General features: G+C 32.6%; 1 protein-coding gene and 1 non-coding gene across 8 annotated transcripts in view; both read left to right on the top strand.

The window, feature by feature from the left end:
- RC3H2 (ring finger and CCCH-type domains 2) overlaps positions 1-25873 on the top strand; it is an 82762-nt gene that overhangs the window by 13158 nt on the left and 43731 nt on the right. For 4 of the 7 annotated variants that reach the window (XM_056812102.1, XM_001365081.4, XM_056812105.1 and 1 more), the window contains exons 5-9: positions 379-554; positions 5357-5557; positions 6100-6232; positions 6586-6704; positions 16952-17064. In XM_056812102.1, the coding sequence (XP_056668080.1) occupies positions 379-554; positions 5357-5557; positions 6100-6232; positions 6586-6704; positions 16952-17064 (742 nt within the window). Of the gene's footprint in view, positions 1-378; positions 555-5356; positions 5558-6099; positions 6233-6585; positions 6705-16951; positions 17065-22886; positions 22938-25873 lie in introns of all 7 variants that reach the window. The other 3 variants (XM_056812101.1, XM_056812103.1, XM_007474611.3) reach the window with 1 other exon arrangement.
- Positions 5904-6015, top strand: LOC130456751 (small nucleolar RNA SNORD90). Its single transcript, XR_008915795.1, has one exon. It is a non-coding gene; the product is annotated as a small nucleolar RNA SNORD90 (small nucleolar RNA).

Genomic DNA, 25873 nt, shown 5'->3' with positions numbered 1-25873 from the left:
GCTAAGTATTGATTCTAAGACACTAAGTAAGGGTTTAATAAATAAATAATTTATAGGGACAAAGATTTTACCTCATTCAGATAACATTTCCTGGCTTCTTTTTTTATTCTTTGCCGTTGTTTGCCTTCTAAGCTTTTTATTCGAATTAATATCCAGGTACTTTGACTACTTAATAAAGAATGGCTTGTGATTCTTTTTCTTTTAATCTTTTACATGAATTGCTTGCATATGACCTAGTGTATTAAATAGCAGGGCATTTTGGGTAATGAACTACCATTAACCTGTGCTAGAACATAATGTGCTGGTCATGACAAATACAAGACTACAGGGTTCTTTAGTTACAAATTCCTTTTATATTTATGACTTATTTGTTTCCAGCTATGCAAGAAGAAGCCTTAAAGTTGGTGTTGTTGGCCCTGGAAGATGGTTCTGCTCTCTCAAGGAAAGTTTTGGTACTTTTTGTTGTCCAAAGATTGGAACCAAGATTTCCTCAGGCATCAAAAACAAGTATTGGACATGTTGTGCAGCTACTGTATCGTGCTTCTTGTTTTAAGGTATGACACTTAAATTAAGAATAATAGCTTATGGTTATCATTTTTCTAATTTTAAACAAAAATTACCAAACATTAAAAATGAGGCTTAAAAACAGGGAAAACTTAAGCTTGCTTTAAAAAATAAAGTCAGAATCCTTTTTATTAATGCTTATATTTTTTTAATCCCTGTCAATTCAACCTTTTCCTCCCCTCTATGGGCCAACTCCCCCATTGACCCTCCCTAAGTGCTCCAGAAAAAAAAATACATATACATATACATATATACACACACACATATATATATATATATATATATATATATATATATATATATACACACATATATATAATGATTGCTTCTTATATAATAAACTGTGTTTTCTTCTAATCCCACACCTCTCTTGCTTTGTAGAGTGATGTTTTATTAACTATCCTCTTAGGCTTTCTTTGGTTTTTTTATTCACTTATAGTAAGACTTCCTTTTAGTGATCTTTTCATTTGCATTTTTATAGTCATTGGGCATATTATTCTTTTGGTTGTGTATAATATTGTCTTGCTTCCTAAGCTTTCTTTTTGCTGGCTGATGCTCTTTTTTTTTGAATGAATACAAAAAAAGAGTTTAGGAATATATGCCAACAGTATTTCATATGTCCTTTATTATTTGACATTTCAATATGCTTATTGTGCAATTGAAGATTTGGCTCCTTAGAATATGATTAGAACATCAAAGAGCCTCCTATAGCTATTGTGATAAAGCATATTACACCATGTTATTAATTTCAGTATGTAGGGTTTTTTCTATTTGGGATCATCCTGAATTGTGGCCTGTCGACTTCTTCAAATCATAAAATTTTGTACATTTTTTCTGCTTTCATCATTGTGTATTATGCAGTTTTTCAAAAATAAATTTTAATCCATATCTTTTGTTATTTACATTGTCTGAATTTCTTATACCCTTCAAACTTTCCTAGAGAGCGATGTTATAAAACAAAGAATAATTTTTAAAAAAGAACTCCAGCAAAATCATTCTATGTATTGAAAAGCTCTGTAAATATACAATGTTTCACATGCATGGATTTCCCACTTCTGCAAAGAAGTTGGGGGAAATGCTTTTTTAAACTTCTCTTTGGAGAAATATTTGTAATTTTGCAATATTACTTTTGTTTCGTGGCAGTTCTTTCCGTTTACACTGTTGTCACTGCATATTTTAAAATGTGCTTATTGGTATCTTGTATTTTTTTAATTACCATAATTTCTCCGAGTTGATCTCTCTCTATTGCTTTCTCTCTCTCAGAGTCATCCCATATAACAAATAACACTTTGAAAAAATAAAGAGGGAAAATAATCATCGAATCTGAACACTAAATTGAAAAATTCTGAAAATATGTGTAGTGTGTTACATTTATGGGTCTCTTGCCTTTAAAGGAGTTAGATAGAGCTATCTTTTATCTCTTTAGGGCCACATATGCTCGTTATAATTTTGTAATATTTGTTTCAATTTGGGGGAGGACTTCTTTTATTTTTTTTTAAACCCTTACCTTCTGTCTTGGAATCAATACTGTGTATTGGTTCCAAGGCAGAAGAATGGTAAGGGCTAGGCAATGGGGGTCAAGTGACTTGCGCAGGGTCACATAGCTAGGAAGTGTCTGAGGCCAGATTTGGACCTAGGACCTCCTGTCTCTTGGCCTTGTTCTCTATCCACTGAGCTACCCAGCTGCCCCCAGGGGAGGACTTCTTTTAAGTGATTGTCGTCATTGTTGTATATTCCTTTTCTGGATTCTTCTTACTTTGCTGTTACTTTACTCTCATCTAGGATGTTCCATAATTCTCTATATTCATCATATTCATAATTTTTTAGATTGTAGTAATATTCTATTATATCTACAATTTTTTAACTGTTCTTCAGTTGATAAACATTTACTGTTCTTCCAGTTCTTTGCTGTCATACAAAATACTGTTATAAACCATTTTGTTACATATGAAGACTTTCTTTTTTATCAATGACCTCCTGTGGTATAACCTAAAAATGGAATTTCTGGGTCTGAGGGTATAAACATTTTAGTTACTTAACTTGCAAAATTCAAATTGCTTTCCAAAATGGTTGTATTGATTCATAGCACCAACCACAATGCACTACAATACCTATCTTCTCATAATCCCTGCTACACTGACTTATTTCTTTTGCTTTTGTTAAAATATATCACACATTATAGTTATTCTATGCTTAAGCTTGCATGTCATACCCTCTGCTATGATATAAATAGCACAAGGATACCAGTACCTAGCATAATGATTTATATCTAGTAAATTCTCAGTAATTTCTGGTCAAATGAATTGAGTGAGTAAATATAACTGATCTCATCACTCAATTGAAATTTCTCTCAAAAGTTGATCTCTCCTCACCCATTATGTTTTTTTTCCCCACCCATATACTTACCCTCTTGCTACCAGAAAAATACAAAACCCTCATAATAGATAAACTTAGTCAAGCAAAATAAATTCCCAATTTAATCACCAAAAATGTGAATCTTATTCTGTTCTCTAGTGTGATGTCAACAACATTCCCATTCAGCATTTATTATTAGTACTCAGGAGTGATGTTGATATTACATTTGTCAGAGTTCTATAGGCATTATGAAATATTTATTTTTATAATATTAATGTTATGGTATAAGTTATTCTCCTGGGTCCTTTCATTTCACCCTCTATCTTCATACAAATCTTCACAGATTGATTTGGAATCATCTTTTTCTTATGGTACTTCATTTCCTACTAAAGGAGTGTGCATCAATGGAGAATGACTGGACAATTATCAGATATGAATATAATGGAATACCATTGTTCAGTGATCCCTTAATTACCTAATCTGATTTTTTTTCTTTACCCTCCTTCTTGACATCTCTTGATTTGATACTACTGACTTTTCTTCCTTCTTATATACCTTCCACTTCAGGTTTTCCTTGACATAATGCTCTTTTGGTTTTTCTTCTTCCTATCTGTCTGACTACTACCTGGTTATTCCCCAGGGTTCTCACCCAGGCTACCCTCTTCATTTATATGCTTTCTCTGGATAACCTCATCAACTCCCATGGCAGATAAACACACACACACACACACACACACACACACACACACACACTGCACACACATTATATGTGTGTATATATTTCCATATACATATTACTTAACATATGAGATATAATAAAGATTTTCATATATGTGCATAGTTTTCTATTTTCTTTTAGAAAAAATATGTACACACTCTGTTTCTACTCTTTCCTTTGGAATCAGCTCTATGTTGCCAAGTGTCTATTAGCTGTTTCAAATTGGACTTTCCGGAGACTTCTTAAATTTAACTTGTTCAAAATTAAGGTCATTCCCCTCACCACAAACTCATCATGCATCCCAACTTCACTATTTCTATCGAAGGTGTCATCATTCTTGTAGTCTTCCAGGTTCAAATCTTTTCTAATGCTTACTCTCCCACACCCCATGTATAAAATCAGTTATCATTTCATATATTTCTATGCTCTCAATTTCTTTGGCATCTGACCTCTTCTTTCTTTTTCACTTAGCTATGGTCCTAATCAACCCCATATCATTTCTCACCTACATTTTTGTAATTGCCTCCAAATTTGTCTCACTGCCTCAAATCTCTTTCCACTCCAACCTGTCCTTTACCATTTTGTGAAAGTAATTTTCTTTACGTACAGATCTGATCATGTAATCCCCCTCCCACACTGATGTGTCCAAACTGGCATATATTCCTTATGCACAATATACTAACTTCTAACTCTTTCTGTTAGTGCTGATTGTCCCTCTTTCCTAGAATGCACTCCTTTCTTATCACCACTTTATAGTTTCCCTCTCTTCCTTAAAGATGCAGGTCAAGCACTGTCTTCTACACAAAACTTTTTGTAGTGCCCCACCACTGCTAGTTTATTTCCCCAAATAACTTGTGTTGAACAACAAATTTGTATTTATTCTCTTTATATTCATGCCATGTATATATGTACATATATATATATATATATATATATATATATATATATATAATTGTCTCACCATTAAACTATAAGCTCCTTGTCACTAGTGATTGTTTCATTCTTTATGCTGGTATCCTGAGAAGCAAGCACAGTGCCTAGCACATAGTAAGTGCTTAATAAATACTTATTGATCAATTCTAAAATTTCACTATTAACTATTAATTGAATTTAGTTTCATAATTATTAAATAATTATCCACAGTATGAGAGTCAGTGTGCTTATTAGGAGCCTGGGTTCTGGTTTTTACTTCTGAGACAATATTTGTATATGTGGGCAATTTAGTTAAACTTTTAATGCTGCAAACAACTCTCAAAGACATCAAGTTGAAGAATAGTTGCTGATCTGCATTGATAATATAGTGGCCCTATATCATTGAAATTATGAGTTTGTACCAAAAGCCTAAATGTGGAAGTCAGTGTGTATTAACAGGTTCTCATGAACCTGACTGAAGTGTATTGCACTTTATAAAAGAAATCTGAAAGATTTTAACTTAAAATGTGGGCCTAAATCATCACAATTAAGTCATAAAATAATCAAATCTCCAAATTTATTGCTTTTAATTCATTGAATACAATTATAAATTTTCAGATTTGCAGAGAAGGTCATATGTACAAGAGTTTCAGTTTCAGTCAGGTTTTTTTTCTCCTTCCCTCTTATTAGAGCAAAGAGAATTTGTGTTAGTTTCCAAAAATTTCAGGGAATCAGACTGGGTAATTTTCTGGCCCATTTTAAAAAGGCAAAAATTTTTGTTGCATTTATTTTCTTATTATTTTTCAGGTCACGAAAAGGGATGAAGATTCTTCTCTGATGCAGTTAAAGGAAGAATTTAGAAGTTATGAGGCTTTACGGAGGGAGCATGATGCCCAGATAGTTCATATTGCTATGGAAGCAGGGCTTCGTATATCACCTGAACAGTGGTCTTCACTTCTTTATGGTGATTTGGCACATAAATCACATATGCAGTCCATCATTGATAAGGTTTGTGAAGTGAGAGCTAAATGATTTCTTTTCCTTAGATATAGAGAATGAACATTTAAAAATTCAGATTGCGACATGACCAAAGCTGCCAGCTATTTGAAAAGATACTTATTATTTTAGAGCTTTATAAAAAGTAGTTTTTAAAGTCCACACTTTTCTCTTAGAAGATCTGGATTCAAGTCCACATTTTGCCATTTAACTACCTATCTAGATAAGGATTGTTGAGCAAGTCATTTTATTTCACTGATAACTCTGCTTTCTTATCTATAAAATGGAGATCTACTTAACTAACTTTGTTATTATGAGAAAAATAATTTTAAAGTTTAAAGCAGCATAGAAATGTGAATTTTGAGTTTTCTAAGTGTCTCATGATGAAATTTCATAGGGCAGATTCTGAGATGGGAATTGAATTCATCACTGATAAATATTCTGTGAAATCTGAAGACACATGAAAAACTTCAAGGGAAAAGATGTGAAATAGTTTGAATAAAGAATAGTACTTTGGGCCAAGTTGAATGGCTTATAATCTTCATTTTTTCCAGCTTCAGTCTCCAGAATCCTTTGCAAAGAGTGTCCAGGAGTTGACAATTGTTTTGCAGCGTACGGGTGATCCAGCAAATCTAAACCGTTTGAGGCCTCATTTGGAGCTTCTTGCAAATATAGATCCTAATCCAGGTACATGAAGCAAAGCCCAATTACTTGTAAATTTTGATTTTAGGACAGCTAGGTGGCTTAATGGATAGAGTGCCAGGCCTAGAGTCCAGGAGGACCAGAGTTTAAATTTGGCCTCAAGACACCTTTCCTAGCTTGTGACCCAGGACAAGTCTTTTATCCCCAGTTGCCATGCCCTTTTATTGCTCTTTTGTCTTGGAATTGAGAGTTAGTATTTATTGCTTCTAAGAAGGTAAGGGTTTAAGAAAAAAAATTTTTTTATTCTACCCTTTCCCACAAACCCTTTAAAGAATTTTATTGAAATGTCACTAAAGCAGAATATTACTCACATTTTTTCTTATGTTGCATAATTTTAGATGCTGTCTCTCCAACTTGGGAGCAGCTAGAAAATGCAATGGTTGCTGTCAAGACAGTGGTACATGGACTTGTGGACTTTATTCAGAACTACAGTCGTAAAGGCCATGACACACCACAGGTGAGGGTAATGTGTGTATTTCTGACTGTTTAATCTCATAATTTCTAAGTTCATAATGGAGCAGCTAGGTGGCCTAGTGGATAGAGTGCCAGGCCTGGAGTTAGGAAAACTCATTTTCCTGAGTTCAAATCTGGCCTTAGACTACCTATGTGACCCTGGGAATTCACTTAATCTTGTTTGCCTCAATTTTCTCATCTGTAAAACCCCAAATAAAGTTATGAAGTTGTACATGACTGAAAAATAATTGAACACAACAACAAAAGTAAATAACAGATTTGTAAGATGTATCCCTGAGAGTCTGTGACATAACTCTTTTTTGGTCTTCTATTCCTTTCTTATTCTTGTGGGTAACTAATTTTTTATTGATATTTGTGTGATGCAGAAGAGAGAAATGTAGACTTTGTATTAGGAAGATCTGAGTTAAAATCTTCCCTCAATTGCTTACTAACTGTGAGTAAGTCATTTGACCTCTCTTGCAACCTCAAGTTCCTTAGCTCTAAAGTGGGGATAGTACTATCTTATGTTACAAGGCAGTTTTGAGCAGCAAATGAAATAATTATATTTTAGAGTTCTTTGCAAAAACCTAAAATACTATAGAAATTAGTTTTAATAGTACTAATAGAAGTCCTAAGACTAGGAAAAACAAAACTAGCCTTAGCACTCATCTGCAAGAATTTGAAGAGACTTTTAAATAGGCATTCACTTATTTCAAAATATTTTACTTTATTGATAGATTCAAAGTCATTGAGAAGTGAATCTTTAGTTTGCATAATTTTCTTTTTTTAATGAATTTTTGTTTATTTCTAAACTTTTTTTGTCTTTATATATCACTTAGTTTTCTCCCTTTCTCCTTCTTCCTTCCTCCTTCCACAGAACCATCCCACTTAACAAAGGATTTTTTAAAGAGGAGGGAAAAAAAAGCTTATTTGTAATTTCTCAGCATTCTTTTTCAGTTGTTTATGACTGTTCTTTCCAGTTATATTATTGTAATCATTGTGTGTATTGTTTTCCTAACTCTATTGAATTCACTTTGTATCAGTTCTTTATTTTAATGCTTTTCAATATTGTTTCTTACAGCATAGTACTAGTCTTTTGTATTCATGTTACAAAATTTGTTTAACTATTTCCCAAATGATGGACATTGACTTTGTTTCTAGTTCTGTACTTGCATAAAAATTGCTACTATAAATATTTTTGAGTATTTGTAGTCTTTTTGTTATTGGCCTAGCAGTGGAATCTGAGTCAAAGAATATAGACATTTCCTACATTGGACTTCCACTATTTCAGATTGCCTTACAGAATGGTTTTGCTAATTCATAGCTCCATTAGTAATGTATCAGTATTTTTGCCTTTTCACAAATCTATAACATTAATGATTCCTACCATTCATTGTCTTGGATCTGAGGTAAAAAGTCATGGTTATGTTATTAATGTTCTTTCATATGGTGGATAATAGTTTGCAGTTCTTTTGAGAACTGTGTATTCTCCTTTGACTACAACCTTTTTGAAGCATGGCCTTTGGTCTTATATAGTTTGAATTCATTATGGAATTTCTGCTAGATCACTTGCTTTCCAGTTTTTCTAGCAGTTCTTTCAGAAAAAGGAGTTTTTAAACAATTTATGCTTAATAAAATAAATCTGAAGCTTATTGAATACTACATCAATAGCTCCAGTATTTCTGATTTCCCCTTTTCTAGTCTTATCCATTGATCTACTTTTCTATTTTTTTAACCAGTATGAAAGGGTTTTGCTTTTTCAAAGAAAATGATGCCTAATTTTTAAAGGAAATCTTAAGTGAGTAAGAATAATGGCATTAGAAAATAATTCTAGTTTTGGAGGCAAAAATTTGGATGCCAGTTGACAGGCATCTGGCTTTATAAATTGTGGAGCATGAGTGTAAATAACTTCTTGTGCTATAAGAAACATTGAATATGAGAACCACAAAAAAGCATGGGAAGATAGGAATTGATGCAGATTGATAAATTGGGACATAAATACAATGACTATAACAGAAATGAGAGAACAAAAGCTTCTTCACTGAGTTTGTGTTGTTGGTAACATGGTTATCTCTCTTCCTATTGTAGATCACAGTCCATTTATTTATTTTACAGAAGTATCTGTTCAATACTGCATTAAATTTATCCCATCCCCTATCCTATACTCATACTACATAGCCAGTCTTTTCCTCCCATTTTTCTGTTTCCTTCATGTCTATAGTGGTACATGCAAGTCATCATTGCATATTGTGCTGTATCCTCCTTACACTTTTTTCATATTTCTGGTTCCTTTTGGTCCTCTATGAATTCTGATCTGCCTTCATGTTTCACACCCTGATACTATTCTCTATTCTCTCTAAGACATGCTTTATATAGCTGCCAGAATAATACCCCTAATACATAAATCTAACAATAATGTTACAGAAATTCAGATATGAGAACTTGAGGGCATCCCATAGTTGATCTCTTCCAACCCACATTTGACCAAACATCACTTATACAACCCTAACAAATTATTGTACAACCTCTCTTTGAAGAACTAAGAGTGAAACTATTACGTACAGAGATAGCCTATTCTCTTTTTGCAAAGTTTGAATTGTTAAAGCATTTTTTCCTTATACTAAGCTTAAGACAACTGCAGTTTCTTTCAATTGCTCCTAGTTCTGCTCAATGGATTCAAGCTGAACAAGTTAATTTCCCCTTCTTTCTACATCATTGCCTTTCAGATATTGTCAAAGCATAGCTATTATGTTGCCTTTAAATGATTTTTTCTCCAGGCTAAATTTCCTGAAATTATTCAGATCTTTGTGGGGTAATAATAATAGCTAACATTTATATAGCGTTTACTAAATGCTAATGCACTGTACTAAATGCTTTAAAATGATCTCTTTTGATCTTCACAACAACCCTTGGAAGTAGGCACAATTATTATCCCCATTTTATAGATGAGGAAACAGACAAACAGTGGTTTAGTGACTTACCCAGGGTTAGGTAGCTACAAAATACCCAAGGTTAATTTTGAATTCAGGTCTTCCTGACTTCAGGTCCATCACTTTTTCCAGTGCTCCATCTAGTTGTTCAAATAAGCTCAGGCTTGCCTATGTCTTAACTAAAATCTGGTTTCTAGAACACATTATATATAGACTTTAGCAGGGAAGCATGTTTCTTGGGACTCTTTCTGTTGTTTTGAACAGAGTAAGATCCTAATACCTTTTTTAGCTGCCATCTCATTCATTCATTCCCTACAGGATCAGTTTTCTATCCACTCCACCCTTATCATCCTGTGTTTTTTAATCCCATTGTAGAAATTTATGTTTCCCCTCATTTTATTTCTTCTCCCCTTCAGAGTGAGAGTATGGCATACTGGATATAAAACTGGTTCTGTCCTGCCTCTGACACATAATGGCTTTTTGATCCTGGGCAAATATTTAAGCTAAATTAGTTGATGGCATAACTGTATATGATTATATATTTACTACTGTGCTTTAGTAAACTTCTAATCATCTTTTAAGATGGAAATAACTGTTCTTTTGTACCAAGATAAGTCTATTGCAATTAAATTGACCATTGCTGCCTTTTAATGTTGTTCTAATTTATGCCATTGTACTCATTTCATATATTGTTCTCCTTGTTCTGTTTATTTTCACTCTCCTTTAAGTCATACCAGTCTTTTCCTATTATAAAAAGATTATGGTATAATTCTGTGGTTACCATCTTTTTTTCCCTTTTATAAAAAACTTTGATTTTACTTTCATTAACACCTTTTTGTAACTTTAATTTCCTACCCTATTTCTCTCCACTCACCTAAGGATCTGTCCCATATAACAAAGAATTTTTTAAAAAAGTTGTGAAACTGACAAGTGAATCAAGTGAGATGATATATGCTTTGTTCTAACTGCATTTCTCCCTACCTCTACAATGAAGGGAAGTGAATTCTCATTTCTTCAGAGTCTGACTTGGTTATTATAATTACATGGCATTCAGTTTTGGTTTTTGTTGGTGTTGTTTCCATTTATGTTATTGTAGTCATGTATATTTTCCTGAGTCTGTTTCTTCTATTTTGCATCTGTTCATATAAATCTAACTACCTTCCTTTGTTCATGTACTTAAATAAATATTTGGATTCATTAATTCAGGAGTTTGCAACAAATACAGTTTGAAGTTTTTCCATGTCTTCTTATCTTGCATGAGTCATTTGTGTTTTTGCCAAAATTTGACAAAGGAGGGTCTCTAACATTCTTCCTTTTTTTCTCTTGATGTCTTCCAAGTACCAGTGGAATACTAAAATTTATTTAGCCATTCTCCTATCAGTAGGCATTAAATTTGTTTCTAGTTCTTTGCTACTACAAAAAAATATTACTATAAATATCTTGGTATATATTGGATCTTTCTATCTTTGACTTCTTAATTGTATATGCCTACTCTTCTATTTATTTCTGCTTTAGCAACCAAATCTTTCCTATTGGTCAACATCTGATCCAGATTAGAAATTCCTCTTGTTGGTTCCAATACCTTTTAATGAATGAAATTATCATTAAATCAAGCAACAATTTTATCAGCTACTCTGCTTTTTGAAAGGAGAAAGCTTTGGGTTATTGAGGTCTCCATTGCTGAAACATCATGTTTCCATATCTAGTATGTGAAATTTCTTAAATGTTAATTGTTTTTCTTGCCTCAGTGATTTATATCATTCTCTTAAAACAATAATATTGCTTTTATCCCTTTTTTCCTTCATCCAAATGCTCTCTCCCATATTTATCCCCCAGGTTTCTGCGTTTCCTCATGTAAATATTCCTTATATAGAATGCTACTCTCCCTATCCCCCCTTAATTTTCCTTTTAGAGTGAGAGGAAGAGAAGTCATGGGAGGATTGGAAGGCATGGAACAACTACTGTGGAGAATGGGATAATGAGTTGATTTAGGAAGGTGGAGAAGGATTACTTAGCAGCAGCGAGGTTGTATAACATCACACCATGTCATGTAGAGGCAGTGGATAATGAGAGTCATCTAGGGGTGATGCTTAGCAGAATGAAGTCAAATATAAGGGAGCCAGTGACTTAAGACAGTGTGGGGTTGAACTGGTTCACCAGAGGGTCTAGATGGGGAAAAGAAGAGAGAGTAGCTAGTACAGGAGTAATAGACTGGAAGGAAACTGAGGGATTGAAGGATTAGAGGTCACAGTATATTTGAAGAGTAGGATTTGGTAAGGGAAGGCAAGAGAGACAGGTGTGGAATGTAAATAAATTATAATTATATAAAGGGATTTCAGAGTTCTTGGAACATAGAGATAGTTTATTTGTGGGTGATTGCAAGATCAAGAGTATAACTTTTTGTGTTGGCTTTAGTCAAGCGGAAGAGTTGGTCATAGTAAGAAAATATGTTGAGAAACTGAGCAGTTAAGAGTTTTTGAGGAAGGGTCAATATTTATGTTGAAATGACCAAATATACAGGTAGGAATTAGTGGGTGGAGAGAGATTGTAAACTAGATGCTGAAATTGTTGATTGATAGTATCTAGCTTATCATTGTTGCTCTTAACTGTGGCACCCATAACTGAACAAAGTCTACCTTGTGTTATAGCCAAACTGGACTATCTTTTCTCCTATCCTATCCTCCTGTCTTGTCTCTGAATTTACATAAATTGTCTTCCATTTCAATTCCCATCTGTGTTTGTTGAAATCCTTGTAGTTCACCTTAAGTATCATTTCCATATAACCTTTGCTCATGCCACCAGTGAAAGGGTTCTATCCTTTTTCTATTTTCCTATAATATTTTGTCTGGATTTCTCCTTTATTTTTTATTATACTTTCAGATTGTAAGCATCTTGAAGGCAAAGACTGTCTTTTGCCTCTTTTTTGTATCTCTAGAACTTAACACAGTTCCTAGCACTTAATAGGTATTTTAACAAGTATTTATTAACACTTAAACATATCAATAAATAAAAATATATGGATTTTATAAAGCCAGTAGCTTTAAACCAAGAAAATGATTTAGGCACTTAAGTTGACAAGTAAGTACTCAACTTATAGTGATCCTTATTTTTACTTATAGCAGTTTGTACCTTTTTCACATAGTATCATTCTGATTTTATTATAGCTATTTCTGTTTCATTGCTCTTACTAGATTAGAAGCTTCTTGAGGACTTGGACTCATATTTCAGCTTTGTATTTTGTTTTTTTACCTTACACCTGAAGTATTAACAATAACCTTCTTTTTAGTCTCCTTGCCTTAAGTCTTTCTCTCTTTTTTTAACCTTTACCTTCCATCTTGGAATCAATACTGTAAGGGGTAGGCATTGGGGGTTAAGTGACTTGCCCAGGGTCACACAGCTGGGAAGTATCTAAGGACAGGTTTGAACCTAGGACCTCCTGCATCTGGGCCAGGCTCTCAATCCACTGAGTTACCCAACTGCCCCCTTTAAATCTCTTTTTACTCTAGTTCATGCTGTGCTCAGCTATCATATTGATCTTTCTTTCATTCACATATTCAGTAATCTCCAGTGATCTATTGCTTCCATGATCAAATATAAAATCCTCTGTCTTTGAAGTCATTTAAAAATTAGTCCTTTAGGAGCTAGAGCTAGGTTGCAGAGTAAATAGGGCAACAAGCCTGGAGTTGGGTGGACTTGAGTTTAAATCTGGCCTCAGTCACATTCTAGTTATATGACCTTGGACAAGTTGTTAATAAAACAAAGTAAGGGTTAAAAAAAAGCTCTTTCCTATCTTTCCAGTCTTCTTTCTTAAAAAAAAAATTAATTATTCATTTAGAATATTTTTACATGTTTACATGGCTCATGGTTTTTTACACCACTCTTCCCTTCCCCCTTCTTTTAAAGCCAAAATCCCAACTCCCAATCCCCATCAAACATGTGATCAGTCATATGTTTTTCTTCTGCATTTCTACTCTCACAGTTCTTTCTCTGGATGTGGATGCATTACATTTGATTTTGCCACAATATTTCAGTTTTGGTGTACAATGTTCTGGTTCTGCTCCTTTCATTCTGCATCAATTCCTGGAGGTCTTTCCAGTTCACATAGATACCCTCCAGTTTATTATTCCTTTCAACCCAATAGTATTCCGTCACCATCAGATACCATTTAGCCATTCCCCAATCTATGGACACCCCATCATTTTCCAATTTTTTGCCACCACTAAGAGCGCAGCTATACATATCTTTTACAAGTATTTTTCCATATTATATCTTTGTGGTACAAACCCAGCAGAGGTATGGCTGGCTCAAAGGACATGTATTCTTTTAAAACCCTTTGGGCATAATTCCAAGTTGCCTTCCAGACTGTTTGAATCAATTCACAATTCCCCAGAAGTGCATTCACGTCTTAATTTTGTCACATGCCATCCAACATTTATCATTTTCATTTGCTGCCATAGTGGCCAATCAGCTATGTGTGAGGTGGTACCTCAGAGTTGTTTTTATTTGCATTTCTGTAATCAAGAGGGATTTAGAACACTTTTTTCATGTGCTTCTTGATAGTTTCTTATTTCTTCATGTAAAAACTGCCTATTCATATCCCTTGACCATTTGTCAATTGGGGAATGGCTTGATTTTTTTGTAAATTTGACTTAGTTTCTTACAAATTTGGGAAATTAAACCTTTGTCAGAGTTTTGTTATAAAAAATTTTCCCCTGTTTTGTTGCTTTCCTTCTAATTTTTGTTGCATTTGTACAAACCCTTTTTAATTTGATGAAATCAAAATCAATCATTCAAACATCATACATTTTGTAATGTTCAACTCTCTCGTGTGGTCTTAAATTCCTTCCTTTCCCACAGATCTGACAAGTATACTATTTATTCTATGTTCACCTAATTTATTTATGATTTCACTCTTTATTTTAAGTCATTTACCCATTTTGAATTTATCTAGGTATAGGGTGTGAGATGTCGATCTAAACATTTTTCTCATACTGTTTTCCCATAAGTTTTTGTCAAAGAGTGAGTTCTTGTCCCAAAAGCTGAGACCTTTGGGTTTATTGAACACTAGCTTGTTGAGGTCATTTACTCTGTTCCACTGATCTACCCTTCTGTCTCTTAGGCAGTACCATATTATTTTGACGACCACTGCTTTGTAGTATAATTTAAGATCTGGTATTGCTAGACCGCCATCCTTCACATTTTTTTCATTATTTCCCTTGATATTCTTGATCTTTTGTTCTTCCAGATGAACTTTGTTACAATTTTTTCTAATTCTATAAAAAAATTTCTTCAGTGTGTGATAGATATGGCACTGAATAAATAATATGGGTAAGATTGTTATTTTTATTATATTAGCTCATCCTGCCCATGAACAATTAATGTTTTTCCAATTATGTGAAAAGTGTTTTGTAATGGTGTTCATATAATTCCAGTGTTTGTCTTGGCAAATAGATTCCTGAATATTTTATATTGTCTAGAGTGATTTTAAATGGAGTTTCTCTTTCTAACTCTTGTGGCTGAGTTTTGTTGGAAAATATACAGAAATGCTGATGGTTTATGTGGTTTTATTTTGTACCCTGCAACTCTGCTAAAGTTGTTTATTATTTCCACTAGCCTTTTAGTTGATATTCTAGGATTCTTTTAAATATACCATCATATTATATTCAGAGTGATAGTTTAGTTTCCACATTGCCTACTTTAATCCCCTTGATTCTTTTTCTTCTCTAATTGTACTGCTAGTATTTCTAGTTCGATATTAAATAATAGAGATGATAATGGACATCCTTGCTTCCTGATCTTATTGGGAAAGTTTCTAACTTGTCCCCATTGCAGTTGATACTTCTCATGGTTTTAATATACATACTGTTCATTATTTTGAGGAAGGGCCCTTCTGTCTAATGTTTTCAGTAGGAATGAGGGCTGTAGTTTGTCAAAGGCTTTTTTTTCCCCTTCTATTGAGATGATGTAATTTCTGTTGGTTTGATTATTGATATATGGTCAATTATGTGGATGGTTTTCCTAATATTGAACCATTCTTGCATTCCTGGTACAAATTCCACTTGTCATAGTGAATAATCCTTGTGATAACTTGCTGAAGTCTTTTTGCTAGTAATTTATTTAAGATTTTTACATCCATGTTTATTAAGGAGATTGGTCTGTAGGTTTTTCCCCCTCTGTTTTTGGTCTGCCTGGCTTTCGAATCAGTACCATTTCCAGTCTTACTCCTCTTCATGTAACACTGACTTTGCTGTTCTTCACATGAAACATTCCATTTCCAGATTTTAGGCGTTTTTCACTGACTATCCCCTTCATTTGGAATGCTCTCCCTCTTCATTTCTACTAGCTTCCTTGGCTTTCTTCAAGTCTTATCTAACGTCTTACCTTCTTCAAGAAACCTTTCCAGGCCTTCTTAATATTAATACCTCCCCTCTGTGAATGATCTCAGTTTATCCAGTACATATCTTATTTATATGTAATTGTTTGCATGTTGTCTCCTCTATTAGTCTGAATTTCTCTGAAAGCAATGACTTTTTTTGTCCCCTTTGCATCCCTATAACTTATTATATTAGCACAGTGCTTAGCACATTGTAGATGATAAATAATGCTACTTGACAACCATATCACAGTCACCTGAAAAATACTCATATTTGCAATATGTGCTTTTATTGTTGTGAGTTCCTTAGAATAATTGAAAATGCCATGCAGTCTCACATTTATGTTGTAGTTTCTTTTCTTCTTTTTGACTTTGAGCCTAGACCTTTACCTATATACAATACCTGTCTCAGATAACTAATTCAGATATCCTTGTCTAATGCAGTTTTGGTGGCTAGATCAACTGCTTTCAAGCAACTATGAATCTCGTTGAGGAGGTCCAGTAGTTTTTCTAGACAGTTAGCTTGGCAGACTGCATGTCGTGTTCTAATAAAAATATTTGGAGAATGCTTTCTTTTATACATTCTAGATTTAGTTCTTGAATATTAAATATTTCATTTTGATTTTGGTTGAGAACTTTTAAGTTGATAAGGAAGTGATCCACTCTGTAACATTTGTGAGAATCATCATTAAGGCATTTGAGCCAAATTCTGTTAACCAGTAAAAGATTGCAATGCGTGCTGTATTGCAGAATGTGGGATTTCTCTTGTAATCATCAAATTACTATAGCCAAACTGAATGGTCTACTTATCTAATGAGAAAACATAGTAAGAGTTTTATTTGAAAATATATAATATGTAAGGATGAATAGTAACTAGTCTTTCCTTTTCTGTAAGTTTAAACTGCATTACCATCTTAAATGTAATCATTTTTTGTTTTTCTTTTTTAGCCTCAGCCAAATAGCAAATATAAAACTAGTATGTGCCGAGATCTGCGACAGCAGGGAGGGTGTCCAAGAGGAACAAATTGTACATTTGCTCATTCTCAGGAAGAGCTTGAAAAGTAAGTATAAATATTTTGCCTTATGGTGGTTCAATGTATTGACTTCTTAAAATTATAGAAATGTAATGATGCATTTATTGATTTTTGTAATAAATTTAGAGACGCAGATAGTCTCACTTTCTAAGGGCTTTAAATGAATAAATTTCTGTTTGCTATTTGCCAAAGAATTAAAAGAATATGAAAAATATCCTAGAATCTTTTCTTTTTTGCTGTCTCTATCTACCTTGGTTCCATAGTTGATTGAGGACTAGCATTTCCATTACATTAAGTATGGGCAAACTTCTCATTTAAGGAATTACATGTAGAAACTGTGATTTTTGTTCGTTTGAGCACTCCTTCCACCAACTTAAGTAACATATGACTTGGCGGATAATCTTCCAAAGTTATTTTAATGGAAAATTAGTGTCAATCCAAACTTTACTGTCATACAGGTAGCATGGCCTGGAAAGTATATATAAATTGTTTAAGGGTTCTATCCAGTTTTTATCTTACAATGGAAGCCCTGGAAGAAGTCCTTCTTGTCCTATTTGCTCTGCCCTTAATACCAATGCACTATCCCCAATATACTGCTTAATATGTTTTGTAGCCATAGTTTGTGGAATAAACTCTGAAATAGCATAAGTAGCATGCCAGTACAGATGGAAATATTCAGAATTACTGTCCTATTAATAAGATGAGTTCCTTTTATTTTGTCTTGCCTCCGCATACTTTACTCCTGAGTTCTTCAATTATTTCAATAAACAACCATTTATTAAATATGCACTGTTTGCCAAAAACTAACAGAGGTGTTGGGAATACAAAGACAAAAAGTGAAACAGGATAAATAGAAAATAAGTACAATGTGTAGTTAGGAAAGGCACTAGCAACTGGAAAGGCTAGTAGGAATTAGAGCTTGAGCTGAGTGTGGAAGGAAAATATTCTATGGGATAGTAGTGAGAAGGGAAGGCATTCTAGGACAAAACAAATAGGAGATGGAGTATTCTATGAGTAAAATAACAAAGTCAGTTTGGCTGACCAAAGGTATCAGACTCCAGGTAACCACACAGTATAGGGTGAGCCAGATTAAAATGTAATTAGGAAATGTTAAACAAAATAAAGAACAATACAACATGAGTAATTTTAACTTGTGGTTTGCTAAGTGTGTGAGGAAGACTCATTTCCTATTTGAATTTGAAATCCCTAGTCTAGAGGTAGATTGTGAAAGGTTTTAATGTCTGAAAGAGAGGAATTTATATTTGATCTCATGTGTTATGGAGTCATTGGAGTAGAGAAGTTTTATGACAAGACTTTGAACTTGGGAAAAATCACTTTGGCAGCTATGAAAGGATGAATTAGAATGAGGATAGCTTGGAGCAGGGATGCCAGTCAGGAGGCTCTTAAGAGTAGTCCTAATGAGAGGTGATGAGGACCCTGAAGTGGTAGCTGCATGAGTTAGTGAGATGGGGACAGATGCTTTTGTGCTTTCACAGTATGTGAGGGGGAAGTACGTGAAATAAATCTGTAAAGATAAGCTAGAGTCAGATTTTATAGAGTTTTAAATGTTAAAGTTTTTATTATATCTCAGAGTCACTGAAGCTTTTTGAGTAGGGTAGTGATATAGAGTTGGATTTTAGGAATATTAATTTGACAGCTATATGGAAGATGGATTGGAGAACAGTTAGGAAGCTATTATAATAATTTTGGAAATAAGTGAAGAATTTTAAAATTATGGTGGTCATCATGAGAAATGGAGTCAAGAATTATTGTGGGTATATTAAATTGGATATAAAGAGGAGATGAAAGTGAAGAGTTGAGGATTTTGCCCTAAACCTTGGAGAATGGTGGAATGGAAATGCCTTCAACAGATCTTAGGACATTTGAAAGAAGAGTGAGAATTTTGGGAAAAGGTGACAAGTTATGTTTCTGACTTGTTGAGTTTGAGATGTTTATGGAATGTCCAGTTAAAGATAAAATAAGTATTTCATGTTGATATGCAACTTGGAGTTCAAGAAAGAGTCTGGGACTGAATATATAGATGTCAGAGGGCGTAAAGGTGGTAGTTGAACCTGTAGGAACTCATGAGACCATGGTACAACTCTCCATTGCTCTTTGTATGACAACTTTAATTTTTCAGAGACTGGTTTTCTATAACTTATAGACTTAAAAAATTATCAGAAAATTATTGTCTTTTTTTCCTAGGAAAATCACACAGCAACTTTCTGAAGGCATTTCAGCCTCTTTTCTTCTTTTTCAATTTTGGGCCCATTTTGTTGCTTATTATATCTAAGCCATGGTATTTAAGACAAAATCTGTGGATTTTCTGTCTAATTTTATATCTTCATTTAGACAATGGGCATGCTTGATCCTTTTTTTTCTTTATGAAGAGCATTAGACCAAACTATTTAGAGTGATTATAAATCTCATTTTAGAAAGTTATATAATGTCTCCAGGATTAATATAATTAATATAATATCTGTAAACAGAGCTTTCTGAAGGATTTCATCATAAATTCTATAGAGATTTGCTTTTCCATTTAAATTTTTTTGCACATCTTCCATGACTGTGGCATACAATTTTGGCAAGCATATAGTTAGTTATTCTTCTGTTGATATTAATAATCATTAAATAAAATTAATTCTATTTGGTCTTTAAAGAAATTTTGCATAATTTTGGTATTCTTAGAAGAAATTTTGTTGGAGAGCTTTTAAGATATTTTTCTACTTAGAATATAATAATCTTTTTCACAGTAAGGGCAATGAGATCTTATATTTTTTACATCCTTTAGTCACTAAAGGCTACCTCTTTCTTTCTCATAACTCCAAGGATGCCTCTGTGTGTGTGTGTGTGTGTGTGTGTGTGTGTGTGTGTGTGTAGATTGTAAAATTTAGAGATGGGAAAGTAGGCATATGTATCAGTACTGAAATTTTCTCATTTACTTAAAAAAAATGAAATAAGTGATTTTATTTTCCTCACCAGCAAAATGTCTGCTCTGCCTTTACTTGATCTTGTTCCAACTCTTTACATTTTTATTTGGTTTTTGGTTTTCTTAAAAGCTTTATTGATGCTTTTCACTTTTATATCATTAATTTCACAATATATCCCTTTAAATTTCTTCTACCCAGAGCCCCTTTTCTAAAGCTCAACATTTTAGCAAAACAACAAATAAATCAACTGCAAATGGTAGCATTCGAAACATTTCACAGCCATTTAACAAATGAAATAAAGTGGTTTTTCTCATTTCTTCTCTAGACCTAGCTTTGCATGTATTAGTTCATTTTGTTATTTTTATTTATTACACTTACACTTTGATAATCATTTACCATATTCCCCTTTTACTTTCATTTATTTTTAAATATTTTGATTTATTTTTACATGTATTTATTGTTATACATATTATTTTCTTGATTGTGCTTACTTTGCATCACTTCATCGTGCCTGTTTCTTTGAATTTCTCATATTTGTTGTTTCTTACGTGCTAATTTCATGGCATTTTATACCCAAATTTGTTTGTCCATTTCCCAGTTGTTGAGTATTTTGTTTATAATTTTTTGACTATCATGTATATTTTGGCTTCTATGGGAACTTCTTTTCTGTCTTTGATTTACTTAGAATATATGTCTGCCCTGAACCGTGATTCCCTGGGTCAGAGCATAGGATTGTTTTAGATACTAAAAAAAAAATCTATATTATTTCTCTAATGGTTTGACCAGCTAGTGGTATATAAGCATGCCTTCATTCTTTAGTTTCTTTATTATTATTTCTCTCTTTTACCATTTTTGACACTTTGGAGTTGAGGTAAAACTTTAGTTTTAATTTTCATTTCTTTTTATTATTAGTCATTTCATATGGTTATTGATAGTCTTCAATTCTTACTTTGTTAATTATTCATTTCCTTTGACCACTTATCTATTAGGAAAAAGCTTTTGGTCCAGTATGTTTGTGTTAATATCATTATATCTTGAATTTTAGCTGTTTATTAGCTATTGGATGACAAGCTTTTTCTTCCGAAAGAACAATTTTTCCTGATTACCTTGATTTTTGTTCTTGTAAAAAGTTTTTTATTTTATTTCACTGAAACTTTTTATTTTTATTTTGTGGTATTTTTCCTGTCTTAATTTGGTTAGGAATTCTTCTTTTTTGAAAGGTACCTACACATCCTTTTTCCTCTTAAATTAAAAATAATGTGACTCTTTATATTTAAATGTCTTCTCCATTTGGCATTTTGTATGAGGTGTAAAAGTGCTGTGTCTAACCTTATTTTTCACCAAAAAGTTTTCAGTTCTCCTTACAGTTCTTATTGAATAGGGAATTATTATTTTCCCAGTAATCCATACTCTTGAGTTTATCGAACACTAGGCTACAGAGTTTCATTGTTTCATGGTTTTTCTTATTATTTTCATTGGTGCAGCTCAACTATATAAATATGGCCACAATTAGTAAGTTATAACTCTAAAGGAAAAAGTTCTCTGCATAAGTCTTGAGCATCACGTGGTAAATTGGCTCACTGATATTTCTGCATTTTCTGATATTTTAGGACAGAGACTGTTTCATTTTTGTCTTTTATCCCTAGAACATAGCACTTAGTTTTTGCTATATGATAGGTGCTTAATAAATGCTTGTCAATTGATTAATAGTTCCTTCTGTTTTTTCCCTTTTTGCTATGTATAAATGCTGACAATTTTTGTAGGTTTATTTTATATACTGCCCCTTGGGCTCTTTGTGTCAGTTTCTTTGCTGTTTTTGAGTTTTTCTTAGTAAACAATTGTGTTGTCTATTAACACAATTTGGTTTCTATTTGGTGTTTATGCCTTTATATCCTTTCTTTTGTCGTGCTCGTTTTGCTGTGATTTCTAGAACTGTTATATAAGAGAAGTAAGAGAGGGCATCTTTGATTTATACCTACAGAAATTTGAAGACTTTATTTCAAGTAATGCTAGCTTTTTATTTCAGAGATACATTTTTTATTACATTCCAAAATGGCCCTTTTAGTCCTACTACTTTTTAGAGTTTTCAGCATAAATTAGTGTTGTAGTATGTTAAAGTACTTTTTTCTACATCTGATATGTGTTTTTGTCATTTTATTAGGATTATGTTGATTATTTTCCTAATATAAATCAACCTTGCATACCAATCTCAGTTGGTCATACTAACTTTTTGGAATTATTACTATAGTAATTTCTCTAAAATAAAAAAAATTGCACCAATATTCATTACAAATAATTGGTTTGTAAGTTCTCCTTCTGTGCTTTATTCCACCCAGATTCAAAGAACTATATTTGTCAGAAAGGAGTTTTAGAAGGTGCTTTCCTAATTATTGAGAATAACATTATAGCATAGATTTAAATTGTAAAAATTAATGATAAAATTAACTTGTAAATCCACCTATCCAATTTTTTTTTTCTGTTGTAGTTCTATATTGCCTTGTTCTACTTTGCTTTTTGAGGTTCTGATGTTTAGGAATTCTCTTTCATGTTTTGTTAATTTGGACATTTTATATTTTTGTAGATAATCATTTAAAAAACAAATTTTGCTAGTATATAATTGTGAATAGTAGTTTCAAGTAATTATATTAATTTCTTTTGAATTCACTTTGCTCATTTAAAAATTGTAACAATTTTATTTTCTTTTTAACATTAGTTAAATGTTTAACAATTTAGTTTATCTCTTCAGAGTATCAGCTTTTAATTTTTATATCATTTCTGTTGTCTTTTTTATCCCTAATTTTCAAGATTTCTTCTTTTGTGCTTATTTTGTTTGTTAATTTGTTGGTTCTCTAGTTTATTAAATTGAATACTCAGTTTATTAATCCTCTCTTTTTCTATTTTGTTAATGTATGTTTTCAGAGATATAATTTTTCCTCTGAGGACTGCTTTAGCTGCACCCCCAAAATTTTGGTATGTTGTCTCATCATTATTGTTCTCTTTCACATAGTTGTTAATTGTTTCTATGATTTGTTCTTTGATCCAGTCATTATTCAGGATGCCGTTATTAAGTCTTCATTTTGGTTTGTATATTTCGCATATATTTCTTGTATCAATGGATATTTTATTGGGTTATGATCTGTAAAGTATGTTATATTTTTGCCATTTTATATTTGTGTATTATTATTTATATGTGACCCAACACAGTCTGTTTTTTTTAAAGTTATCATGTATTACTGCAAAATATGTATGTTCCTTATTTTTCCCATTCAGATAGTGATAGAATTTATAAAGCATTTTTAAAATTCTATAAAGGAAAGTGGGAGGGGGGCACAAAAAGAATTTAAAATAATAAAGCAGTTTGTTAATACCTGTATAACCTTAAATATTACAAACCAAAATGTAGTAATTATTCAGTTTCTTGTGTAGCCTTCTGTAGTCAACATGTTTTGAGATGTTTGTGATTTTTTTGATGATTGAATTTAAAAAGAAATTTGATAGTCAAATATTTTTATTATAACTTTTAAAGTCTTTTCAGTTCTATTTTTTCTTCTGTTCAGCTTTATAATAGTTTTATTCAACTTTGAGAAAGGAACATTGTGATTTTCTATAACTAATATGTTAAAACTTATCTTTCTTTAACCATTTGATTCCTTTTCATTTATGAATTTAAATGCAATGTAGTTTAGTGAATATGTTTATTCTTGATAATGATTAATTATATTTAATTTAGTTTCCCTGTTTTAGCTAGTCTTTTTTTATTTTTTTTTATAAAACCCTTACCTTCTGTCTTGGAATTAATACTGTGTATTGGTTCTAAGGCAGAAGAGTGGTAAGGGCTAGGCAATGGGGGTTAAGTGACTGGCCCAGGGTCACACAGCTGGGATGTGTCTGAGGCCAGATCTAAACCTAGGACTTCCCATCTCTAGGCCTGGCTCTCAATCCACTGAGCTACCCAGCTGCCCCCTGTTTTAGCTAGTCTTAACATTTATGCTTTCCCTCACTACAATTCCTATAAGTATTTGCAGAAAACAGTTGTTTTCTTATCCATTTTACCATCTACTTACATTTTAGGTTCTGATGATTAGTTTTGTCTTCCTCAGTTATTTCTTTTGTATTTAATTTTATGCTCTTTTTCTTTAAGTTAGTACTTTGGTCCTGGGATTAGTTTTTCCTCTCTTGATTTGATGGTATCTATTCCATAAGCCCTCTCTGCTGTTCCTAGATACCTTCCCTGTCTCAAGTTCCTTTAATTAAATTCTTAATTTTCTTTCCTTCCTCTGTCCTTCCTCCTTAGCTTTCTTTTTTTTTTATCCTTCCTCCTTACCTGTCCCAGCTCAGATAAGTATACAATTCAACATCTTGCATTTTCCCTGTGCCCTTGCCTCTTTAAATAGCATTTTTTGGTTATCTTTTCTAGGAGAGTCTTAATTTACTATGTCTATTTTCCTTACTTATATCCCCTTTGAGGTTATTCTGATATCTTTTTTCCTATGTGGGACTTCTAGAATAACAAATTTATTCTTCCTCTTCTTTTCCTATTTTGACATTCAAATTTTTAGTTCTTATTCCATCCTAACCGTCATATATTTCTTATGTTTATTTCATTTTTGTTTCTGTTGGGGTTTTTTTGGTATGTGTATGCTTTATTTTATAAATGTCAATTCATGAAGTAGCATCATTTGGTGACTGTTACTGAATCATGAGGTCTGACTCTTAACTCTTGCCCTTATCATGTTTCTTCTATATTCCTATGGCCAAATGATCCTATATCTTGATCTATCTTTACTGCCCTGTGCTCCAGTACTCCTCCTCCCACCCCAGTACACATATATACAGACTCAAACTTATGTATTATCTTGGGGGTTGGCTTTCTCTGGATAGTGATAATTGTCCTTACTCAGCAAAGGTGACCTGTTATTGGTCCCATTTTCTCCTGATAAAGTCCATTATAATGTTGTCTCCTACTATAGATACCTTTCCTTACCTGTCACCTCTACCTTTCACTATGGCTCTGTCTAATGCTATAACCATGCGTTTCTCCTTCTGAGGTTATACCCATTTTCTAATCCCTATTTCAGCCTCTCTTTTCCATTTTATTCTATAGCACTCCACTGTTAAAAAATTTCTTTTTTCATCACTAACTTAAAGATAATCATTTCATTATACAAAGAAGAAAAAAGAACTCTATAAAAAATTTTTAATGTGTTTTAGACTTCACATAGTAATAACAAAATATATCTTTTCTCTGAACTTTTTCATTTTCTAATTTTTTATGTAACACACAGATACATACAATTTAAGTTTGAAGTTGAGTAATTTTAACATACATTTTTTGATTTTGTTTGACTATTCCCTCTCCCACACTACCATATCTTAAAACTCCCCTTTTCCCTTTCCTATCCCACCCTCTTATTATAAAAAATATTTTAAATAGTTTTTTTTAATATTTAAACTATTTTTAAAAATAGGTTTTATTGAATGTTCTGTTCTTACGACATTATAATTATCCCAAGTATCTCTCCTCCCAGAGAGCCTTCCCACATAAATATTTTTTAAAGAGGAAAAGATAATTAGCACAACTGGTTTTTGAATTATATAAGGTCAAAAACATATACAACACTTATGGACCTCTTACCTCCATGAAAGAGTGAGTCAAGAGTGTTCTCTCATATCTCTTCATTCAAATCTATAATTTTGTTATGTTTTCTTTTGATTTTTGGTATGTTGTCTTTCCATTTATATTATTGTCATTATTTTGTATATTTTCCTGGCTGTGCTTATGTTACTCAACATCACTTCATATAGATGTTTTCTTTTTTTTTTCTATATTCACTTCACACATTATTTCCTATAGCATAATACATTCCATTACATACATGTACCACTGTTTGTTTAGCCATTCTCCA

Source organism: Monodelphis domestica, chromosome 1 (genome assembly GCF_027887165.1).
Source record: "Monodelphis domestica isolate mMonDom1 chromosome 1, mMonDom1.pri, whole genome shotgun sequence".
NCBI lineage: Eukaryota > Metazoa > Chordata > Mammalia > Didelphimorphia > Didelphidae > Monodelphis > Monodelphis domestica.
This window is presented reverse-complemented; position numbering and strand designations above follow the sequence as displayed.